At 59.5% G+C, this 21239-nt stretch overlaps 1 protein-coding gene across 3 annotated transcripts; it reads right to left on the bottom strand.

Moving 5' to 3' along the window:
• Positions 1 to 484: 484 nt before the first annotated feature.
• Positions 485 to 21228, bottom strand: LOC140902045 (sushi domain-containing protein 6). 3 transcript variants are annotated; one of them, XM_078850113.1, is made up of 5 exons: positions 20698 to 21228; positions 6759 to 6891; positions 5157 to 5369; positions 3188 to 3335; positions 485 to 2452 (listed from the first exon to the last, which is right to left on the bottom strand). In XM_078850113.1, exons 2-5 carry the CDS (start codon positions 6865 to 6867, stop codon positions 2128 to 2130), a joined length of 795 nt encoding a protein of 264 aa, XP_078706239.1. In that variant the 5' UTR covers positions 6868 to 6891; positions 20698 to 21228; the 3' UTR covers positions 485 to 2127. The 3 variants fall into 3 exon arrangements, with proteins under 3 accessions (XP_078706239.1, XP_078706240.1, XP_073177766.2); XM_078850114.1 differs by having other exon boundaries at positions 21037 to 21228; XM_073321665.2 differs by lacking the exon at positions 20698 to 21228 and adding an exon at positions 8645 to 8839.
• Positions 21229 to 21239: the final 11 nt, after the last annotated feature.

Below are 21239 nucleotides of genomic sequence, written 5' to 3'. Positions count from 1 at the left end.
TCGCCCCTCCCCGCCCCCCAGCAGGAGGAAGGCCTGAGGGCCCTGTCCCTCCACAAAATGGGGGCACGTGGGCCTGGGGAATCAAGCTGGGAGCCCCCTTGCAGCCCAGCAGGGGGGCCGGAGCCAGCAGGGACTCGGCCAGCCCGGATTTAAGGGATGCATCCCCCCCCTACCCCCGGCTGTGACTGGCATGGGGGGGGGTGGCAGAGAGGGGACACCCTGCCTTTCTGAGCCTCCGGCACCTACAACTAGGCAGGAGGCTAAGTCAAGGCCCCCCACACACACACACCCCTCCCCCCAAATTTCAAGCACCTGCCTCCCCCAGCCAAAGCCAACGGGGGCTCTCAACAGCCTTTTGGAGGAGTGTAGGGGGACAAGCTGGGGGGGAGGGTTCAGAAGGACAAATCGGGGCTCATACCCCCCCTCCCACCAGTTCTAACAGTCAGCCCCTCCCCCTGCACAAAACCAGACATGGGAGACAAGGGGCGAGCGGGGTGAGTGTTTTAATTAGCACCTCGGCTCCCTCACAGCCCCCAGGACCACAACCCCGGCCCCAGCATCATAAATTGGGGGGGGGGAGAAAGTTTGAGAAATACCCCCCCCCCCATATATAAATACATCAAAGAAAAACAAACCCCACATCATTAAATACAAACCGAGAATGATTAACCTTGTGCAAAAACAGCCCCGGGGCGGGCGGGGTGCGTGAGTGTGAGCATGAGTGTGAGCGTGAGCCAGCCCACGCACCTAACCCGGCTTCCACAGGGGCTACCTGCCCCCTGGGCCACTTCCAGCCGCAGGGGCTCAACTGAGCATCTCCGGTGCTGCCCCCTTGTCACATTCGACGAGGGGGCCGGGGGGCTCAGGGGGGGCAGGAAGCCAGGCCCCCGCAACGAGGAATAGCCCAACATCGGCCCCTGCCCAGCACCCACCCGCAGACCCAGCGGTTGCGGTGTGGGATGGGCCCGGGCGCAGCCGGGATCCAAGCCTGCAGCCGCTTCCCCCTGCTCCCCGGGCCAGGGGTGCCCCCTCATCCCCACTGTAGCTAAGCCGGTGGGGGCGGGTAGGGCAGGGGCAGGGAAGGAGACAAGAGCCGCCAGCCCAGGGGAGCGGCAGGGACTGCAGCTCTGGAAACCAGACCCGCAGCACCCCCTGCTGGGATGCGGGTGCCACTGCCCGCCAGCTCCAGAGCCACAGAGCAGCGCCCCCGGCCTGGGTAGGGAGGGGGATGGGGTGGGCATCAGTGTGGTCTAGGGATAAAGCAGCCTGGGTCGTTTTCACACACACACAGAGTGCATGGAGCTGGACAGACGGACACTGGGGGGGGGGGGGAGAAGAGGCAGGGCGCACCCCCTCTAGTAAGGACATGGACACAGACACACACAGGGCAGGGCTCATTCCTTCCAGCAGGGGGCAGCAGGGACACATGGACGGTGGCATGGGGGGGTGGGAAGCGTAGGAAGAGTCAGGAAAGCTGGGGGGGAGCAGGGTCTTTTTGGGGGGGGGGGAGGTTGCTGACCCCAGAGGAGGCCCCCAGGGTCCAGGCAGCACCAAGAATGAAACAAGCCCAGGGGATGTTTGCCAGAGTGTTAGGAAGTGGGGGGGTGGGGAGTCTGCCTCCCCCACCCCCCCATCCTCACAGCTGGAGGGAGGGAGGAGCCTGAGTTAACCCTTCACAGCTCTGCCGGGAACGGACACCCCAGTGGGAGAAGTGTGTCCGGGGCGGGGGCGGGGACCGGGACAGGGGGCAGGGAAAAGTGGGGTCCCATGGGGTGGAAGTGCAGAGGTCAGAAGAACACGCTGAGCCGGTGCCTACCAGCTTGTGGGCAAAGGTCGGCCCCTCAGGGCTGCCCCACAGACAGTTTTGGGGGGGGGGGGGTTCAGAAGGCCGGTCCCTCAGCCCCAGGGGCCCCCATCCAGGCAGAAGGCTGCACACACCCCTCCGAGGGGGGCTGCTTCGGTCCCATCAGTTTCACAAGGTGCTGAGTTAATGGGCACGGGGGGGGGGGGGGGGGTCTCTTCTTCCCCCCCCCAGCAAGTTAAAAGATGGAGCAGGCTGCGTTTGCTTCAAATGAGGAGTCTCTGCTGTAGTGTCGGGGCCCGGCCAGGGGACCCCCGGCACCCCGGCTACCTGCACGGGTCCTTTGCAGCCCCAGGGAACAGGAACCGGGCAGGGGGCACCGTGGGCCGCGCCAGACTGGAGCCGCCCGCAGCTGCTGCTTGGCTCTCCTGGTAGGAAGGCGGTGGGGTGGCGGCCTCTGGACTACAACAGGGTTCGGCTGCTTCCGATGGGGGGGCCAGGCCCCTGGAGAGGACGAGGGGCGTCGGCGTGGTGGAGGTGGGTGGCACGGGGCCCCCCTGGGAGCCATAGACGGCCTCCTCGTAGGACGGGAGTGGCACCGGGCAGCTGTCGACGATGCTCACCTCGGACTCCTCCATGGGCTCGTACCACCTGCATGGGGACGGGGAGACCTCGACCAGTTCACACCTGCGCCCCGGGGCCCCAGCCCCTCCCTGCTGGAGCCCCACCACAACGGGGGTAGGACCGCCATGGCAACAGGGAATAGCGGAGGTGGAGTGCAAGGAGTCTAGTGGTTAGCGCAGGGAGCTGGGAACCAGGACACTCTCCCCGACTCTGGGAGGAGAGTGGGGGCTAGTGGTTAGAGCAGAGGGGGCTGGGAGCCACGACTCCTGGGTTCTCTCCCCGACTCTGGGAGGAGAGTGGGGGCTAGTGGTTGGAGCAGAGGGGGCTGGGAGCCACGACTCCTGGGTTCTCTCCCCGACTCTGGGAGGAGAGTGGGGGCTAGTGGTTAGAGCAGGGGATTGGGAACCCTGGTCCTGACACTGTGCAAGTCACTTCCCTTCTTGGTGGGCGTCAGTTTCCCCAGCCCCCTCCGCGCAGCCCCTTCCCCTGCAGCATGGGGCCCCCTAGTCCCACCTCGGGGTCAGCACTGACTGAACGGGCAAAGACGAGACGAGGCCAGAGGGTGAGTCAGACCCAGGCATCCCAGGGACTGGGCAGGAAGGGGAGAGACAGAGGGTGGGGGCTGGACCCCCCCCGGGAGCATCAACCAGTGGGAGAAGGGAGCAGAGGTTTGGGCCTCCTCCCCCCACGCCCTCCTCCCCCCCCCCCAGCATCAACGGCCAGGGCAGACCCCCCCCCCTCCAGAAAGGCGGCAGAGCTCACCTCCAGCACCAGTTGCTGCAGGGTTTCGGCCCCACCAGGACGCACACCATGGCCACCAGCAGCAGGGCGGACACCGTCACCGAGGCCGCAGCCACCATGGGGATGGAGGAGACACCGAAGATGGAGCCGGAGCGAGGCACCGGGGATCCTGGGGGCCGGGGGGGAGAGAAGGTCAGCGGGTCACACACGGCAGGAGGCTATTTCATAGTTTCCTGCAGCGCAAGGCGGTCAGATCTCAGGTCCCAGCCCCGCCAAACTCGAGCCTGGACCCCAAGGGGATGCATTAAACAACAACAAGAGGCCAGAAGCACTTGAAACCCAGGTGGGGCACAAAGGCCTCTATAAAGGGAAAGTCCACGGCACCTGGCAACACCAAGATCTGGGGGACCTTCATTGCACTGGGGGGCTGCCCAGACTCCAGCTGGGTCTCCCCCACTTGTGCCAGGCACCGCCCAGACCCAGAGTGAGACGCTGCCCCCCTCCCCGGCCCGTCTCACACAGCTCAGTCTAAATAGACAAAGGGTGGGCGGGGAAACTGAGGCACAGGGCGAGGCAGTGACTTGTCCAAGGTCATCCAGCTGGCCAAAGGAACAGCCAGGTCTCCCACGTCTCAGCGCTCTATCCACTAGGCCATGCAGCCTCCCTTTAGTCAATAGGTTACAGTTGTCTGGAGCAGGGACAGCACCGTAGGCTGGGGACTAACCAGGCTGTTCTCATGTTACTGACTGCGGCTGGGTTTTACCCACCTTGTCCCAACCGCTGCTGGGCATAAGGGAGCAAAGGCTCCCCCCACCCCCCAATTCCTGTGAGTGACAGCGTACCTCCTGGAATGGAGATGGGGATGCCAGCGAGGGCAGGGAGCGAGGGAACAGCTCAGGGGCAGAGGGCTGGGGGTCTCCTCTGTGCATCCACCATCCCCCCCTCTCCCCCGGGCAGGCATCACACAGGCTGTGTCCCACCCCCAATCACGGAGCAGGAGGAAGTTTCCACCAGCAGCTTCACACCCCCCCCCCCCCCCGGAAGAGGAACGTAAGGGAGAGGAAATGCAGCCTGACCTCAGGGAGACGCCCACGCACCGTGGGTTGCAGAGGCAAGGTGCCTGGGAGCGACCGCTGGCGAGTGCCTGGGGGGGTCCGTTTACCCAGCCCCCCCCGGCAGCGAGTCTCAGAGCCCCGCTCCGACGCAGCCTGGCACGCCGGTGCTAAATGCAGCCTTGTGGCTGCCACGGCTCGGGATCCGAAGCCTAGGGAGGTGGTGGGCCTGGGAGCCAGAGCTCCAGCCAGAGCCTGAGCGCATCCACAGCTCTGGTTAGCACCCGTCAGCACAGGGTCAGAGACTCGCCGTGCAGACGACGTCTGTGGGGCAGAGGAGCCCGGGGCGACTCGCTCTGAGGCCCAGATTTTTCATGGGAGTTGGGCATCGAAGGACCTTGGTAAACCTGGAACTCCATTCCCCAGCTGCAGAATGGGGCGAATGCCTGGATTTTAGGCTTTATCGGGTGTTCTTTTCGTTGGGTGTCTGTACAGCACCTGGCACAGTGGGGACCTGGGCCGTGACAGGGAGTCCTAGATGCTACTGTAAGACACCTAATAGCAATTAAAATGAACAGCGCCTGGCACAACGTGGTCTACGACCGGGGCACCCACACACTGCCATAATACACCTAACAGCAACAAAAAAGTACAGCGCCTTGCGCAACGGGGACCCGGGCTGTGGGTGGCAGCTCCTGGGGCGACTGCAATATACGACGAGGATACAGAGGAGGAAGTGGCAGAGAGGTCGCATTTACCCCAGCGCCCGGGCCAGCACGAGCATGGCCCCATGTCTGCCTACACCAGCAGCTGCCGCCGGGCGGCGCAAACAGGCCCTGCAAGCTGCGGCGGGGGCCCAAGAGGTACCACGTCTCTGGCAGAGGCCCTTGCCCATCGTAGCAGGAGGAGAGGATCAGCCGGGCTGGGCGCGCACTGACCTGTCAAGGGGTTGCAGACGACCGGCTTCAGCACGCTCCACTGGCCACCCTTGCAGACAGAGACCCCAGGGTGGCCGGCCAGGACGTAGCCGTCTTCGCAGAAATGCTGCACCATGGAGCCAGCCTTAAACCCGCCGCTGCCCAGAGACAGCGTGCAGGCCAAGGACACACACCTGTAGGTAGTGTGATCAGAGGGGTCCGGGAACTGGCAATCTGGAAGGGAGGAACAGGCACATTGAGGGTTAAAATGGGGGAAGGGGGGGTCCAGGATCTCCTCGGTGAGGTAAGAAGGCAGTGAAGCATGATGGGGGCTAGTGGTTAGAGCAGTGGGTTGCCAGAGGCCAGAACTCCTGGGTTCAATGCCCAGCTCTAGGCAGGGAGTGAGGTCCAGTGGGTTAGAGCAAGGGGATGGGGCATCTCTCCCCGGTGGAGTCACTGGCGATCCGTGACCTCTGGAGGATGGGGAGATCTTGTCTCGCAGGGATGGCAAAGGGCAGGGTGCTGGTTTCTCTCTCCCTTCCCTCCGGACCCCAGCATCCTTCCAGACCCTTCTTTTTCCTCTTGCCCTTAGATCTTCTCCTCTCACCCCAAAATTTCCCCAAGGGCAGAGAGAGGTTGGATCCGGAGGAGCAGAGTCCCCCAGGCCGCTCCCTGCGGCATCTGGCTGCTCTGGGAAGGATGCCCGCCCCAGCTTCACTCCAGATTTCAGCCTGATTAGGGCTGACCTCAAAACCAGCATGGTGGGGGACTTCCTGGTTCCAGGGAAGGGATGGAGAAGTAGTGAGTCACCAACAGGGAAATGCCCGCTGCCCGCAAACCCACGGCTGAGCTGGCCGGGCTTTTACGTTCCTCATCTCGATCAAGCTCTCTCCCGAGGGCTCCCCCCAGCACCAGCCGTTGCACCTAACTTCAGCCAGCTACTGGCACCTTAGCTACCGGATTGGCGAGAGGGGCAGGAGAGGAGCCAGCAGCCAGTTCAGTGCCCACCCCACCCCCCATTCCTAGAGTTGCAGCACTGGGAGCAGGAGCTATGGGGCAGGCTGCAGAGACCATCGGGAAAAGGGTTTTTCCGCCCAGAAATTTTTGATTTCTCAGCAAAAATTCAAGCACCCAAAACAATATTTCAATTTGGAAATGCTACCGCAGCACCTCATGGGAGTTGTAGTTAATGTGACCCGTGCTCCTCTACAGGCCGGGCTGCATGATTGGACTACAACTCCCATGATCCACCAGAGCCAGGCTCTCCCATTTTTCACCACCTCCAGTCTCCAAGAATGGACGCCATGTTGCATCATGGGAAGCGAAGTCTAACTGGCCTATAGAGGCGAACAGGAGCAAGGGACACCCAGACTACAACTCCCACGAAGGGCCACAGCAGCCTGGCCAAATGCAAATATTCTGCTTTTCAGGTGTTCAGTTCTTCAGTTTAAAAAAATCCAAGTTTTCCAGGGGGAATCAGATGATTTTTTTGCCAGAAAATTGTTGAATACCCAATAGTCGCATAACCGATTTTCCGTCAAAACCATTTTGATGGTAAGGTTTCACCCAGGAGGGGAGGGAAAGGCAGCCGAGCAGGTTTGGAAGGCGAGCACCAGCCAGTACCTTTCCTCCGGAGGACAGCACCAGAGCCGCAGAGTGCCGTGAAGAACAGAGCCGTGGGGAGGTAACATGAAGGCCGGCGCAGCCTGGGACATCCCGGAGCCTTCGCCATCTCACCGGTAGCCTCTGCCCAGAACTGCAGAACCAGTTGCAATAAGCCGACACGTTACCATCCTGTAGGACTTGATAACCCATCTTACAAAGTGAGCACCACCCCGCCCCACCCCAAGCTATGGGTCAGAACCTGGAGGGAGACACCCACTAGCTTTGGAGAAATGGGTTTAGTTCAGGGGTGGGCAAACTACAGCCCAGGGGCCGTATCTGGCCCTTCAGACATATTAATCCAGCCCTTGAGCTCCTGCCAGGGAGCAGGGTCCAGGTTTTGCCCCACTCTGCATGTGCCATGGCTCCCGGAAGCAACAGCATGTCCCCCCTCCAGCTCCTACGCATAGAGGCAGCCGGGGGCTCCATATGCTGCCCCCACTCCAAGCGCTGCCCCTGAAGCTCCCATCGGCCAGCAACTGCAGCCAATGGGAGCTGCAGGGGCAGCGCCTGTGGATGGGGCAGCGCGCAGAGCCGCCTGGCCATGCCTCCACGTAGGAGCCAGAGATAGGACATGCCGCTGCTTCCAGGAGCTGCTTGAGGTAAGCGTCACCCGGAGCCTGCACCCCTGATCCCTTCAAGTGCCCCGACCCCCTGACCCAGCCCCAATCCCCCTCTCTACCCTAAGTCCCTACCCTCCTGCACCCCAGAGCCCGCACCACCAGCCGGAGCCCTCACACCCCCACCCCTTGTCCCAGCCCCAAGCCCTCTCCCGCACCCTGAACTCCTCATTTGTGGCCCCACCCCAGAGCCCGCAGCCCCACTGGAGCCCTCACCCCCTCCCGCACCTCAACCCCCAATTTCATGAGTATTCATGGTCCACCATACAATTTCCATACCCAGATGTGGCCCTCAGGCCAAAGAGTTTGCCCACCCCTGGTTTAGTTAGAGGTTCATCAAAAATGCTTTAGATAAAAGGGGCTTGATAACCGCTGGTCTCTAGCAGCTAGGGCACGATTTGGATGTGGGGGCCACTTGCCTCGCCCTACTTGCGAGCCTGTGCCCTGGTGGGAGTCACAGCTCCTTTCTCCGCACCCTGTGGGGGGCAAGGAGCACCCAGATCCCAAGCCACTCGCTCGCCAAGCATCTCCCCTTTGGCATGGCCACCCACCCAGCCTCCCGGCGCTCTGAGATGCAGGGGAATGGGGGGCAGCCACGGGCTCCACAGGTTACTGGCTTTCAAAGAGGCCTGGAGTAGGAGGGATCCCCCCCCGCCCAGGTCCCCAAAAAAGGGCTGGCCATGCCAGGAGCCACGGGAGAGGTAGCACTTAGCATCAGTACCAGAGTTAAGGGCAGGACTCAAAGGGTAAACCCCCGCACCCCCAAAGCGAGACCCCAAAGGGCTATCCCTGCCCCAGGCCAACGAGGGGATCCAGCCAGCAACAGCTGAAGCGAGTCCCCCCACCCCACTGTCAAGGGGCACCCACACCCCACAGTATGCCCAGGGTCCCAGTCCTGGTCCCAGCCAGCCGCTCAGGGGAGAGGAGGGGAGTCAGGGGGCCTCTCTTCAAATCGGGACAGATAGATCCCTGCACCCCTGGAGAAAGGGAGACGGTAAACCCCATCCCTGCGCCCCTGGAGACCCCACCCCCCATCCCGGGGCCCCTGCACCCCTGAAGATTCTTCCCCCGCCACCTTCTGCACCCCAACCTCATCTGGGGTCCCCGTCGGCTCCCCACAGGGGGTCCCCGCGCCCCATGAGACCCCCCGCCCCCTGCCCCAGCAGGGGCTCCTGCCTGCTCCCCATAGGGGTCCCCCTGCGCCCCCGGAGAGACACCCCCCCTCACCGGGTCCTGGCGCTCCGGATCACGGCGGCCGCGTCTCCCCAGGGGCGCTCCGGAGCCGGGGTCACCCCGCAGGGCACGGGGCGCTGGGCGAGCCCCCCCCCCAGCGGCTCCGGCTCCCAGGCCCGACAAGCAGCGGAAGCAACTTGCAAAGCGGAGCCGGAGCCGAGCTGGGGGCGGGTTTTAAAGCAGCCGGCTCCGCCCTAGGGGCCGGCTGGAAAATCTGACTAGCGGCGGGCGGGGGGGTAATTCCCAGCGCGAGTCAATTTCCTCCCCCCGGCCTGAGCCAGCCCCCTTCTCCCCTCCCCCCAGCCTGAGCCAGCCCCCTACTGCCCCCCAGCCAGTGCACTGCATCCCCCTGCACCCCAGCCCCCCTTCTCCCCTCCCGAGCCAGACCCCTACTGCCCCCCAGCCAGTGCACTGCATCCCCCTGCACCCCAGCCCCCCTTCTCCCCTCCCAGCCAGCCCCCTACTGCCCCCAGGCTGTGCACTGCATCCCCCTGCACCCCAGCCCCCCTTCTCCCCTCCCAGCCAGCCCCCTACTGCCCCCAGGCTGTGCACTGCATCCCCCTGCACCCCCAGCCCCCCTTCTCCCCTCCCGAGCCAGACCCCTACTGCCCCCCAGCCAGTGCACTGCATCCCCCTGCACCCCAGCCCCCCTTCTCCCCTCCCAGCCAGCCCCCTACTGCCCCCAGGCTGTGCACTGCATCCCCCTGCACCCCAGCCCCCCTTCTCCCCTCCCGAGCCAGCCCCCTACTGCCCCCCAGCCAGTGCACTGCATCCCCCTGCACCCCCAGCCCCCCTTCTCCCCTCCCGAGCCAGCCCCCTACTGCCCCCCAGCCAGTGCACTGCACCCCCCTGCACCCCCAGCCTGTGCACCGCACCCCTGCTCCCCTCCCCCCCGGCCTGAGCCAGCCCCCTACTGCCTCCCACCTATGCATTGCACTTCCCCCCTGCACCTCCAGCCTGAGCCAGACCCCTACTCCCTTCCCCCCACAGCCAGTGCACTGCACCCCCCCCCATCACCCCTGCCTAATCCTCACCTGCTCCGATCAGGGTCCCACGTCTCCCTTTGTTCCCCACTCACCCGCCTCCCAGCGTCACTTTCTGCCCATCCAGCCCTGAACCGTTTTGCTTTGGCATAATGAGCTCCCAGCGCCCCATTCCGTGCCCAGAATCCCCCGGGGCCCCTGCCCACCCAGACCAGACCAGCCTCTGTTACCCAGAATCCCCAGGGCCCTTGCCTATCCCCAGTGCCCCATTCTCTGTGACCTAGATCCCCTTGGGAACCCTGCCCATCCCCAGTGCCCCATTCCTTGTTACCCAGAGTCCCTGGGGCACCTGCCTGTCCCCGGTTCCCCGTTCCCGAGTCCCCTGCCAGCCGTGGGTGCCTGCAGTCCCTGGTCTGGACATGGAAGCTTGGGACGGGAGGCATTCAGAGCCGATGGCGAGGTACCTAGGACAGATGGCTGGCTGGCCCGGCGGCAAAACACTGGAGAGCTGTGTCCTGGCTCCCCCCACCCACCCGCGCCACCCCTGGGGACCTTGTGGCCCGTCTGCACCTCACCCACTTCCCGGGCATGCCAGCACAGCACCCATCCAGCAGGTGCCAGCCGCCCCGACCTGCAGAGCCGCGGAAGGCTCCCTCCCTGCTCAGCCCTTCCCATGGGGACAATAGGCCAGGAAAGGCCGCCAAGGAGCTACTTAAGGGCATCTCCCGGGTCAAGTGTTAGAACCCATCCAGGTTTGGGGTTGGTGACAATGCTGGACAGGACCTCTCCAGGTGCAGTCAGGGCTGGGGTGGGACCCACTTTGGCAAAAGAAAACCCACCACCTGGCCCGTTTTGGTAAAAGAGCTGCCTAGCTCAAACAGGGATTCATTCAGAGAAGTCCTGGGACCTGGGTTATCCAGGAGGTCAGAGCGGATGATCACAGTGGGTCTATGAACCTTTCACACAAGTTTCTTCTTTCCCACCATTTATTTATTTATTTGTCCCCCCACCCAAATGTTTTTTTGTGGAAGAAACTTTTGTTTTCCTGAAATTTTCCTTTTCCCCTCGAAATCTTTTGGGCCTTTTGGTTTTGGAAGAAAAACCCTCAGACGCTTTTGGCTTCCGGCCCTTGAAAAATGTCACGTTTCGATCAGCCAAAGCTAAAAATAAATAAAATACAAACTTGGGGGTTTTCACTGGCCAAAAAAAAACTAAAATATTTTTGGCTTCCAACTGCCCCCTCCTCCGTTTTCGGTGGCCAAAGGGGAAAAAAATTGGCAAAACCGCATCAGAAGTCTCGGAAAGTTTTTTTATGGAACCCAAACATTTTTCATTTCCTCCCAAGTTTTTCTGGGTTAAAAAGTTGGTTTTTTTCAATCAGTTCGACCGCCCAGGTTAGTAAGTTGTTTATAACTACGCCACGTGGGTTTCGGGCTATTAATAAGAGAGTGCCCCGTTCTCGGTTTAACTATTTTGATCTAGTCAAAGCAATTCACCAGCCGTAGCGTAGCACCATTCCTACATGGGAAGGGGAATAAGCTCTCCAGGGGAGGCACCTACAACCTAGTATAACTGCATCCGCAGACTAGCAGGCTGTATCAGTATAGCTAGACTGGTAAAAAAAATACCATCCCCTTGACAAACATCACTATAAGGAGGCCAACTTCCAAGTATAGCTCAGAACAATCTTCGAGCACTTGCTAATCATTTATAAACAGACCCATTTTGAAGCTATCAAAGGAAGTATTTCTTCACACAATGCAGAGTCAACCTGTGGAACTCCTTGCCAGAGGATATTGTGAAGGCCAAGACTATAATGGTTCCAAAAAAGAACTAGATAAATTCACGGAGGATAGGTCCATCCATGGCGATTAGCCAGGCTGGGCAGGGACGGTGTCCCCTAGCCTCTGTTTGCCAGAAGCTGGGAGTGGGTGACAGGGGATAGATCACTTGATGATGACCTGTTCTGTTCATGCCCTCTGGGGCACCTGGCACTGGCCACTGTTGGCAGACAGGATACTGGGCTAGATGGACCTTTGGTCTGACCTATTATGGCGGTTCTTATGTTCTTATCCCTAGACAAGGGATCCAGTAGGGAGAATTTCTGCCTTGCAGCTTGGCTTATTGGTGCATGGGCTGAGAATATGCTACCGGAGAATTTCCTACAAGTACAAAACCCCGCTTTGTGCGATTCTGAACCAACCACAATTGTGTTTTAACCAGGAGAGGAATAACGGGTTGGTCTCCTATCAGGGAAGCACTGGTCTATTGCTTTCTTCTTTACAAAACGGTGTCTGGTTATCCCAGAATAGCCTATGCCAGTCAATGTCCCTCCCAGAGAGAAGGCCTAAAAAGAAGAGAATTGATGCATTGTGCGAGAACAAGGAGAATTGTTGAGACACTTCTCGAGCAAGGTGAAGGATGAGGAAAGAGAGCTCAGGGGGACGTTCTAATTTTCTGGATGCTCTGATTTTGTTTGGGGTTTTTTTTGAGTCTTTAGACAGCTGTGGTCTGTTTAGGCTGTATTATTTATTACAGGTATTACAGTAGCATCTAGGAGTCCCAGTCATGGCCTGAAGCCCCATTGTGCCAGGCGCTGTGCAGACACAGGTCTCAGCTGGGTATTACTGGAATACCTTGAATTAATCAGTCTTCAGGAGCTGGGACTGCAGGAAAACACCGCCTAATGACTTGCAACATGGGTCACTGGTGGCCCCTAACTCCTCTGCCTCAAGCGGACAGAGTGCTAGCCAATCATGAACCTTGGGATCAAGCCCCAGCTATGCCACTGCCCTTGGGAAAGTTACTTTCCCCTCCCCCGTGCCTCAGTTTTCCCATATGTAAAACAGATGAGGCAACTGACCTCTCTGTAAAGTATTGGAGCTGGGGATTATTATATAAAACCTAGATTATTATTTTAAGTACTTACCTGGCCCCTGTTCTCCTAATCTCTGAGCCCCTCATACTGTCTCGCGTGAGGTGGGGCTGTTACGCCCATTGTACTGGTGGGGAAACTGAGGCACGGAGCAGCTAAGTGACTTGCCCATAGGGTGTCTGTGGCAGAGCAAGGAATTGAAGCGGGGTCTTTCAAGTCCTAGGCTCACCTCCTAACCCCTAGGCCACCCTTCCCAGCAGTGCCCAGCACCTTCCAAGCGTGCTGTCCTTTTGACTGCGAGGTGCATGGCCCAAGCTGTGGAGCTCCACGCTGGGGAGGGATGTGGTAGGGGCCCAGACTGTAAATGTGATGAAACAGGATGCTTTGTGGAGGGGTGGCTCAGCCACCTTATTCACAAGGCTTTTTCCACGAGCTCTAGGGGAACTGTTTCTTCCTTCCTCAGTCACAGCCCATCTCACCATCTGCCTGGCTATTTTTAGCTCTGGGATAGGACAGGCGGGCTCAGAGATGCGGTGGGGAGGGTGGATTTTGAACCGCCTTGTCACATCCAGGAACTGGTCTGGTTAGCGCAGAATGGGGCGGCAATGGGGAAGTGCCCCAAGGAGGGGCTGATCCACCAGGCCACTCTAGGGAAGCTGGCTGGGTGTGAAGTGAACTGGGTTTACACCTTGCCCCTGGGTGGGCAGGGGCCTGGAGGTCAGCACTGGGATATTGCTATTAGGTCTATTACGATAGCACCTTGGCGGCCCAAGGTGCCAGGCGCTGTACATTTGGATTGCTATTAGGTGTATTACGGGAGCACCTAGCCCTATGAGGTCCTGGACCATGAGTGGGATACCTTGGTGCTACTGTAATTCACCTAATAGCTCAAAAATGTATCTCCTACCCAGCACAATGGGGTCCGTGTCCATGATTCCTAGGTGCTACCGTAATACATGTAATAAACAGTGATAATAATATACAGCGCATGGCATGATGGGGTCTGGTCCATGACTGGCTCTTAGGTGCTACCGTAAAACACCCAACAGCAATACAAATGTAATATACTACAATAATATAATTCATACTAACAAGGTGTGAGTGCTTTATGCCTCCACACCTGGGGCAGTCAGACCCTCCAGTTACCCCAGGATGATTAAAGCAGTCCAGCTGTCTATCCCGGGCACGGCCAATGAGTCCTTCTTAGAGCCCCATGAGGATTGCTTCATTGGAGGGGTTTTTTTTTTAAAGGGTTTTTTGATGGAGGTGACATTTGTTCATCCCAGCTGATGATTTGCTGGTGGTTTAATGTCACTGAATAATGGCAATTTCCCGGTGAAATCGTTGGGCTTTTGTTTCAAAGAGCTGCGGTTACTGACAGCTTATAGGGGAAACTGAAAATGAAGGCAGTTGGAAAAACACCAAAATTTTCCATGGGAAATTTAAGGGGGAACCCCCCCCCGCCACATTTCAAAATTTCACATGGAAAAGAAACTGGAATTCTTCCCCCCAGCGCCGATCCCCGAGAGGCTGACGCCAGCAGCTCTTGTTAGCCACCGCGGGCGTGGGCAGGGCTCAACGCCCCGTGAACGGCCACTCCACTGGCAAGAGTCTAAGGAGCCGAAACCTGCTGCCTTGAATCCAGCTGGGCCACTGCAGTTCCTCGGTCTGGGAGGCTGGGGGAGGGATCGGGGGAGCAGCGCCTTCCCCACGAGGAACTGGGACATGGGACCCCTTTCCCACCTTGAACCCATGACTGGAACATGGGGAGGATCCAAACACTCCCTGAGGTGGGGAAAATATTGAGTACCACATGCATTACGGTAGAACCTGGTGTCCCCGAGATTGGGGCCCCATTGTGCTGGGTGCAGCCCAGACCCCAACCGAGATTAGGGCCCCCATTGTGCCAGGTGCCACCCAGACTCTGACCAAGAATGGGGCCCCATGTCAGGGCACTGCCCAGACCCCCACCAGCCAAAAAGATCACTAATACTAGTGGGGAGGGGAAATGGGGGACACTGTGGCCTGGTGATCAGGCGGTGGGTTTGGATTGCGATCTCCCAGGTAGGTAGGACCGCACCAAGCCTGTTAAAGCAAGTGAGGGCGGTGGGAGAGATCTCCACGCTACTGGGGCTGCTGGGGAAAGAAAGGGGCTTTTCGTAGCGTGTGGGAAGCGTCAGGTGGTCAGAAATTCCCCGGGCTTTCAAGGCTCCCGCTGTGTGTCAGGAGCTCCAGGACCCTGCCTGCTGTGAATCCCCCAGCAGAGCAGCAGGGAATCCCCTCTCTCTGGCCAGCTTCAGGGCAGGAGGTGAGCCCGAGGGCCTGCCCGGACAGCACAGGCTGTTGGCGTATCTCCGGGTGCCACCCAGAACGTGTAGGTTCCTGTGGAGCTCTGAGCTGCAGTCAAAGCCAGAGTCCTCCAACCAGGAGGGACTTTATCCTCACAGGGTCCTCCAAGCTGGAGTATTACTACCCCAAAGATGGGGAAACTGGGAAAGTCCTTTCCCCCTCTCCGGGCCTCCAAGTCACACAGTCAGTGACAGAGCCGGGAATAGAACCCAGGAGTCCTGGCTTCCAACACGCCACAACCCTCCCGGCACTGGGGATGGAACCCAGCAGACCTGACTTCGAGCTCCATTCCCCCCCCACCCCCGTAACCCTACAGCTAAAAATCACCTTGTGAGGACACTGTAGTTATTACAAAAATTAATTTACGTCTATACGAGCGGAATGAGGTCAATAGCCAGGGCCCATCATGGTAGTATCTGGCTCCCTTTGAAAGCTAAATGCAATCCCAGTGGTTAACATTGGCCAGGGAACATCCTTTCTCCTTTTATTATTAGGATAGTTATATCATGGCAGCATCTCGTGGCCCCGGCTGAGCTTAGGGCCTCCATTGTGCCAGGTGCTGTACAAACCCCGACCGAGAGCAGGGCCCCCTGATCACGCCCAGACCCATGAGACAGTTTCCCCCCGCCCCCGCAAGAATTCAGTTCCTGTCAAGAGTGGGCGGCCGTGGCGACCCACATCCTTGTGAAACGTGCATGGCAAGAGACTGAGAAGTTGCAGAACCGAGCCCTTGTCTACACACGAACACCGCCCCCCCTGCTTTAGCCCAGGGGTCCACCCCTGGCTTCGCTGACCCCGTGGCTGACTGTGACCTGGTCCGTCTACATGAGGAGTGCTTTGCCCGTAGAGCTGTCGCCGGGATGTTAGGCCAGCAAAAAGCTCCTAGGGCTACCAGCTAAACGGTGCATTGCCTGGCCTGCCTTATTCCAGCGTCCTGCCCAGCAAGACCAGCTGCAGCAGGGAAAGCACAGGGGAGCTGGTGTAACTGCATCTGTGCCAGGGTGGGGGTGGCATTTGCCAGCCCAACTGCTTCGTTCGGTGATCGCAGCCCTGGCCGCCGTAGCTAAGCCAGCCCTTCGCAGTGCGGACAGGGCCTGCGGCTAGACACAGAGCCGCACGGCTCCAACTCCAGGGGTGGCTCTAAACAGAGTTCACCCTGGGCCCCTGCCCCACGCATCTGACTTACGGCAACACTAAGCGCGGGGCCGGGCATGGCGGCAGGGGAGGGCTGGTGTAGCCCGGGGCTGGCCCCTACCCTCCACTAGAGCAGCCTCCCCGAGTCAGGCGGTGGGGCAGACCCTGGCGGCTGTTGTCCAGCGGCCCCCTTGCTCTTCAGGTTCGGTTTCTCTAGGTGATCGGCAGGCGCTGGGAGCTCCGCGCCTAGACGCTGTCCCGGTAAAACGCTGGGCGAGTCCCCCCTTGGCTGGGTGGCCCCTTGGCATGTCGCTCGGCCAGCCGTGTGTGGACGCTCTTCAGCGGATTCTCTACGCGGAGGGTTCGCCCCGACCAGCCGCTCTCGGCTAGGCGCTATCACAATCCTGAACTGGGACGGTGATGGGCCTGCCCCAGCCCCTCAACTCCCTGTGTGCTCGGGGCAGGGGGGGGGGGGGGTTCAGGCCCAGACTGAGCAGGACAGACCGAGCGGGGCGGGCGAGAGTGACATCTTAGTGGGAGCCTCGCGGCAGCAGCAGACCCGGCTCCCCGCTAAGGAGACACATTGACACCCTCTCGACCATGCGCTTTTTGGCGCGGTGGGTTCCTGCAGCAGACACCCGCCACCCCACCCCGAGGCCGGTTGGGAAATCTGCAGCTTCCTTCCTCCCAGACGTGGGACCAGGCGGCCGGAGGGTATTTTTGAAGATGACGGTGACTTTGTTTTTCTAAAGGGCACACTGGAGTGATGTATGAGGTCTTTAAAGGTCACTGGGGGGGTAATCTCCCCCCCCCCCCGGCTTGTATTGTTTTAAGGAGGCTGGGATGCTGAGCAGAAGCTCTAGCCCCTTAAGGCGGGCGAGCTCCTGATCCTTACCCGCCGTTTTCTCTCTCGGCAGTGCTGAGTAGGGCAGGGCCGGCTCTCAGCCTGTGCCAGGGCAGCACGTCACCCACTGGGGTCCCACTGCACGTTGAACCCTCTCAGATACAGCCCCCGGGAGCGGTTACTGACACCAGCCAGTCCAGGAAGAGCCAGCTCGGACCACCTGGAGATCAGAGGCTGGAGGCTTCCACCCAGGGCCCCTGCACGGTGAGCCCGGGGCTCCCGCCCCCAGAAAGCCAGCCAGGCCCAGCTCATGGTTTCCATTGAAATCAGTGAAAAGTCAGAGGCCCGAGGGGTCTGGGCCCCGGCCTGGATTCGAAGTGGTCAAGAGACGGAGAACGGAGCACGTCCCTCGGGAGCTCGGTTAAAAATCGGTGCCTTCGTTCTAACTGGCCTCTGGCTTTGACTTCCAGCCCAGGGCTCCGACTTGCTCCACCAGCTTGAAAGTGCCTTGGAGCGGCTGACGCCTTCGCCCCAGGAAGGTACGTCACATATCGAGAGCAAGCACCGGGCAGCGCCCCCCCCCCGCCATCTAACCACCCCAGCTCTAGCCCCCGCAGCACGTGAACCTGCACATACGCCCCCCTCCCCCCAAAGAAACCACACAAGGCCAGGGTTTCGTTTTCCTCCCAAAAAAGAAAGCCTGTAATTGTCACACTAACCTCAAAACTGTTCGAAAAGTTTTGCCTGGCTGAGGCCCACAAAAAAAGCCCCCAAACCCCAAACTCACAGCACAAGATCCAATTCCTTTTTTTTATACAAGTCAGTCCCTGGCTGAATCAGCCCCCCCCCCCCCCCCATCAGGAATACTGTAGTGTTACAAAATGACAATATAAATAGCTTCTTTAAAAAAAAAAGTAGTAACAAGAAAACAAATCAGTAGTTGTTTCTCGACAGAGTTCACCAGTTCTTTGCATCGCCTTTGAGCTGCCTTGCCAGGGCCCCCCCCCCCGCCCCAGGCTCTCAGAGGATTGCAGCCCTAAGCAGCTTGCTGTGGAAGTTGGGATGTAGGGGGGGGAAGCTAGTGTCTTACACCGCAGCGGACCAGCCTGTGCCGATTGTCACAAGCCCACCGTTGGCGTGCGATGACGTAGCGAGGGGAAGCAGGACCGCCCGGTCATTCAGTAAGCAAACCACCGCCGCCGGGGTTTCCCCCACAGCAGCAGGTGCCCGGGGGGCGAGCGATTCAGGAAAGGGGAAGCAGCTCTTCGGCCGGGGGGCGAAGCAGCCCAGCGCCAGGGGTCGCCCGGAGAAGCGGTGAGCCAACGGTGTCAATTGGCCGAGCTGCAGCCTGCAATGGGGCCGCAGGGATCGACAGCAGCTGAGGAGTGGGCCCTGGGCGTGAGGCTGATTTCACCAGCTGGGGACTTGGAGCAGATGCTGCTACAGTGGCATCAGCTGGGAATAATGCTCATGCCAGTGGAAGGATAATGCCTTCCCCCGCTCCCTGTGCCCCCTGGGAACGCTCGACCCCACACCCCAGGTCCCATTTGCTTAAAGGAGACCCCGGATCCTGAGCCAGTCCAGAGGCATGTTGAGTGGCAGGCTGGGGGCTCAGCCGCCATTGCCAAGTGACCCACAAAGCCCTTCTGCTCCAATCCGTGAGCCGTAAAGAGTCCGCCCCAGCTCATGTGCTCCCCGAGAAGCTCAGGGAGAGGTTCGGGGGTCTGAACAGTAGAGGATGGGGCTCAGAGGGTACCCAGTAACACACCATGACTGGGTGAAGTAAGAGACCGGAGAAGGTCTGTGTAATTGAGCTGAAACCCCAAAGAAAATAAATGTTGGTTAAAAACTTTCCCGTATGGGGAGATCAGGGGATGGGTTACGAGGCGGAGGAGGAATTCAGAGCCGGCTGATGTGGTTTATGTCAGAACAGAACACGGGCGTGAGAAGCTGCAAGGCCAGGTGTACTGTACAGCACGGGACAGTCTCACACCCACAGGCTTTGCTGCAATTTAAGCGGGCTGAGAAACGGCAGAAGGTTAAATAATGATGTGTCAAGAGCTGAGAAAAACTGCAGGAGCCCAGCCAGGAGTTAGACAAAGGGCTCGGGCTGAGAAGGGAGGGCCTAGGTACAGCACAGTGCCCGAGGGGCTGTACTGAACAAGACCCACCCCCACACCGTAAACACGTCTGGGTGTAGCGCTGGGTTTGGGTGACAGAGAGCTTTGCATCATGGTCAATCGTGGGTGGCTATGAATACACACATCCTGGTCATGCTGTCGGGCACTTCAAGGGTGTTTTAGTGATCTAGTTTATGTTTAAAAACGCTAAGGCTAAGGCCTAATAGAAAAAGAGCATGAAACAGACCTTCCCGGTCACCCTACACAGCCATAACATGTCACGAATTCGGACAACTGAGCACGCAGCACTGGCTCAATCCTGCTCTCCCTAAAATCCCCGGTAAGACACTGGATCAGTAAGAGCAGAATTCAGCCAGCGTGGAGTGCTCTAGAAGATCTTACGCATTAGCCAACTTTCAACAGGCCTGTGGCTGGCTCCTAACTGGACCGACTTCTGCTCTGCCCATCGCTTGCACCCCAGTGGAGCCAATTCCCGATTGCCACCCAGGGAAGAGTTAGGTCCAGCACATAAAAAACCTAACTGGACCCAGTTTCCGCCCCCCTTGCCCCTGTCAGTCTCTAGTGCCCTGTAGTTCTCTCTGTTGTAACAAGAAGCACGACTGATGTGCAGTTCTGCAGACAAGAATCCGGTGGCCAGGCAAACCAGATAAAATAACCGCAAACAATCCCCTTGTGTCTGTAACCAGCCCACTCCTGCTGCACGAGGGGGGCTCCCGCAGAGAAGTAAAAAGGCAGCGAACTCTAACTGAAGTAGCTAAAAGCATGTAAAGAAAGACCATCCCTGTGCCCCTCCCACGCCCCAGAAAGCATGCAGGGGAGGTTGTGCGGTACAGCATGCATGTTCATTGCACGGCGCAAAGGGGGGGAGGAATCCTCCTCCAAATGGCTCAGTTTCTGCATGCGGGACCCTCCCTGAGCAGCCCCTCCCTGGCAGGATGGAAAGTAGAAGCAACAAAACGTTGGCCCAGTTCGGGGCAATTCTTCCTTTGGACCCGTGTTATAGCACCGACCTCCCCCGATCGCAGAGCGGGCTGCTTTGCGGACGCAGCTGCCAGCCTTGGACAGAAGAGTCTCTCTCAGGGGTAGGGAATCCGCCCCCCTTTCCTGGCTGGCATCAGAGATCACAGCTCAGTCCAGCCCCTGAGCTCCGAGAGGAGGCCACCCCCCGACCGGTGCTGAGCTCCCTTCCCACACCCACGACCAGACCCTGTCACCTCCTCCCTACGCTGAACTGGGCCCATGGGCTGCGCAGAGGGGGAAGATCCTGCCGGGGAAGGGGAGTCCCCTCTGGCAGGATCTCTCACAGATGATCCAACAAGCCCCTAAGCCTAGACAACACCAGAGAGCTTCAGCGTCCCTGCTCCCCCGTAGGCCACTGGGGCCTTTATTCCTCTGACCCCATAGGCTGCCCAAAACTGAAGACAACAGGCCAGGAGCCTTGGGAACCTCCCTCCCCGACACGCACCTGTCCCCCTGTTATGGTACAGCAGCCCTGCACTGCAGGGACTCCAGGTATCCCAGCATGCAAGGCTGCACAGATCAAGAAGCGGCACTGCATGCTGGGATACCAGAGTCTCTCCCCCCTAAGTCTTCTGCATTCTAGCCGCAGGGGGCCGGAGTGGATTGCGTTTTGGAGCCCCCGGGGGACGGGTGAGCCAGGCACTTTGGGCGACTTGGATGCAAAGGAACCTGTGAAGCAAAGAGGCCAGGTCTCTGCTCACCCAATCCCGAAGACTGAGCAGCAGCACGTGTCTAGACAACACAGAACGAGCACGGGGGCAGCATCAACAGGCTTTAGGTTCCTGCGCAGGACGGTGTGGTGGAGATCCCAATCCTAGCAGGCAGAGGGGCTGGGCTGATCTCAGCAGTCACGCAGCGGGGGTGGAGCTGGCAGGGGGAGATCTGGGTTGTCAACAACCCAGCAACAGGAGTCGTTTGCTGCGCCTGGAGGCAGCTGCTCCTGCCAGGAGGACCCAGGTGCTGGGGAGGATGCCCTGCCGTTGGCTGCCACCCTACCGAAAAAACCCGAATGCTCCGGAGCTAAACAAAACTGCTCCTACCTACTCCGACTGCTCCTGTCCCGGCCCGGGGAAGACTGAGCCCGCAGCCACAGAGGAACAGGCAAAGCTGCTTCTAGACGTGGCTGGAAGTTCCAGTGTTGAGTTGCTTAGTGTCTGTCGCTCCCGGCCCCGCCTTGTCTGTGTGTGTGTGTAAAAACTACCATTTTGATCAGAAATTTTAAAGTCATTAAACCCCCCCGCCC

This window comes from Lepidochelys kempii, chromosome 23, assembly GCF_965140285.1.
Source record: "Lepidochelys kempii isolate rLepKem1 chromosome 23, rLepKem1.hap1, whole genome shotgun sequence".
In the NCBI taxonomy this organism is placed as follows: Eukaryota; Metazoa; Chordata; order Testudines; family Cheloniidae; genus Lepidochelys; species Lepidochelys kempii.
The sequence above is the reverse complement of the archived record's forward strand: the minus strand, read 5'-3'. Positions and strand labels throughout refer to the sequence as shown.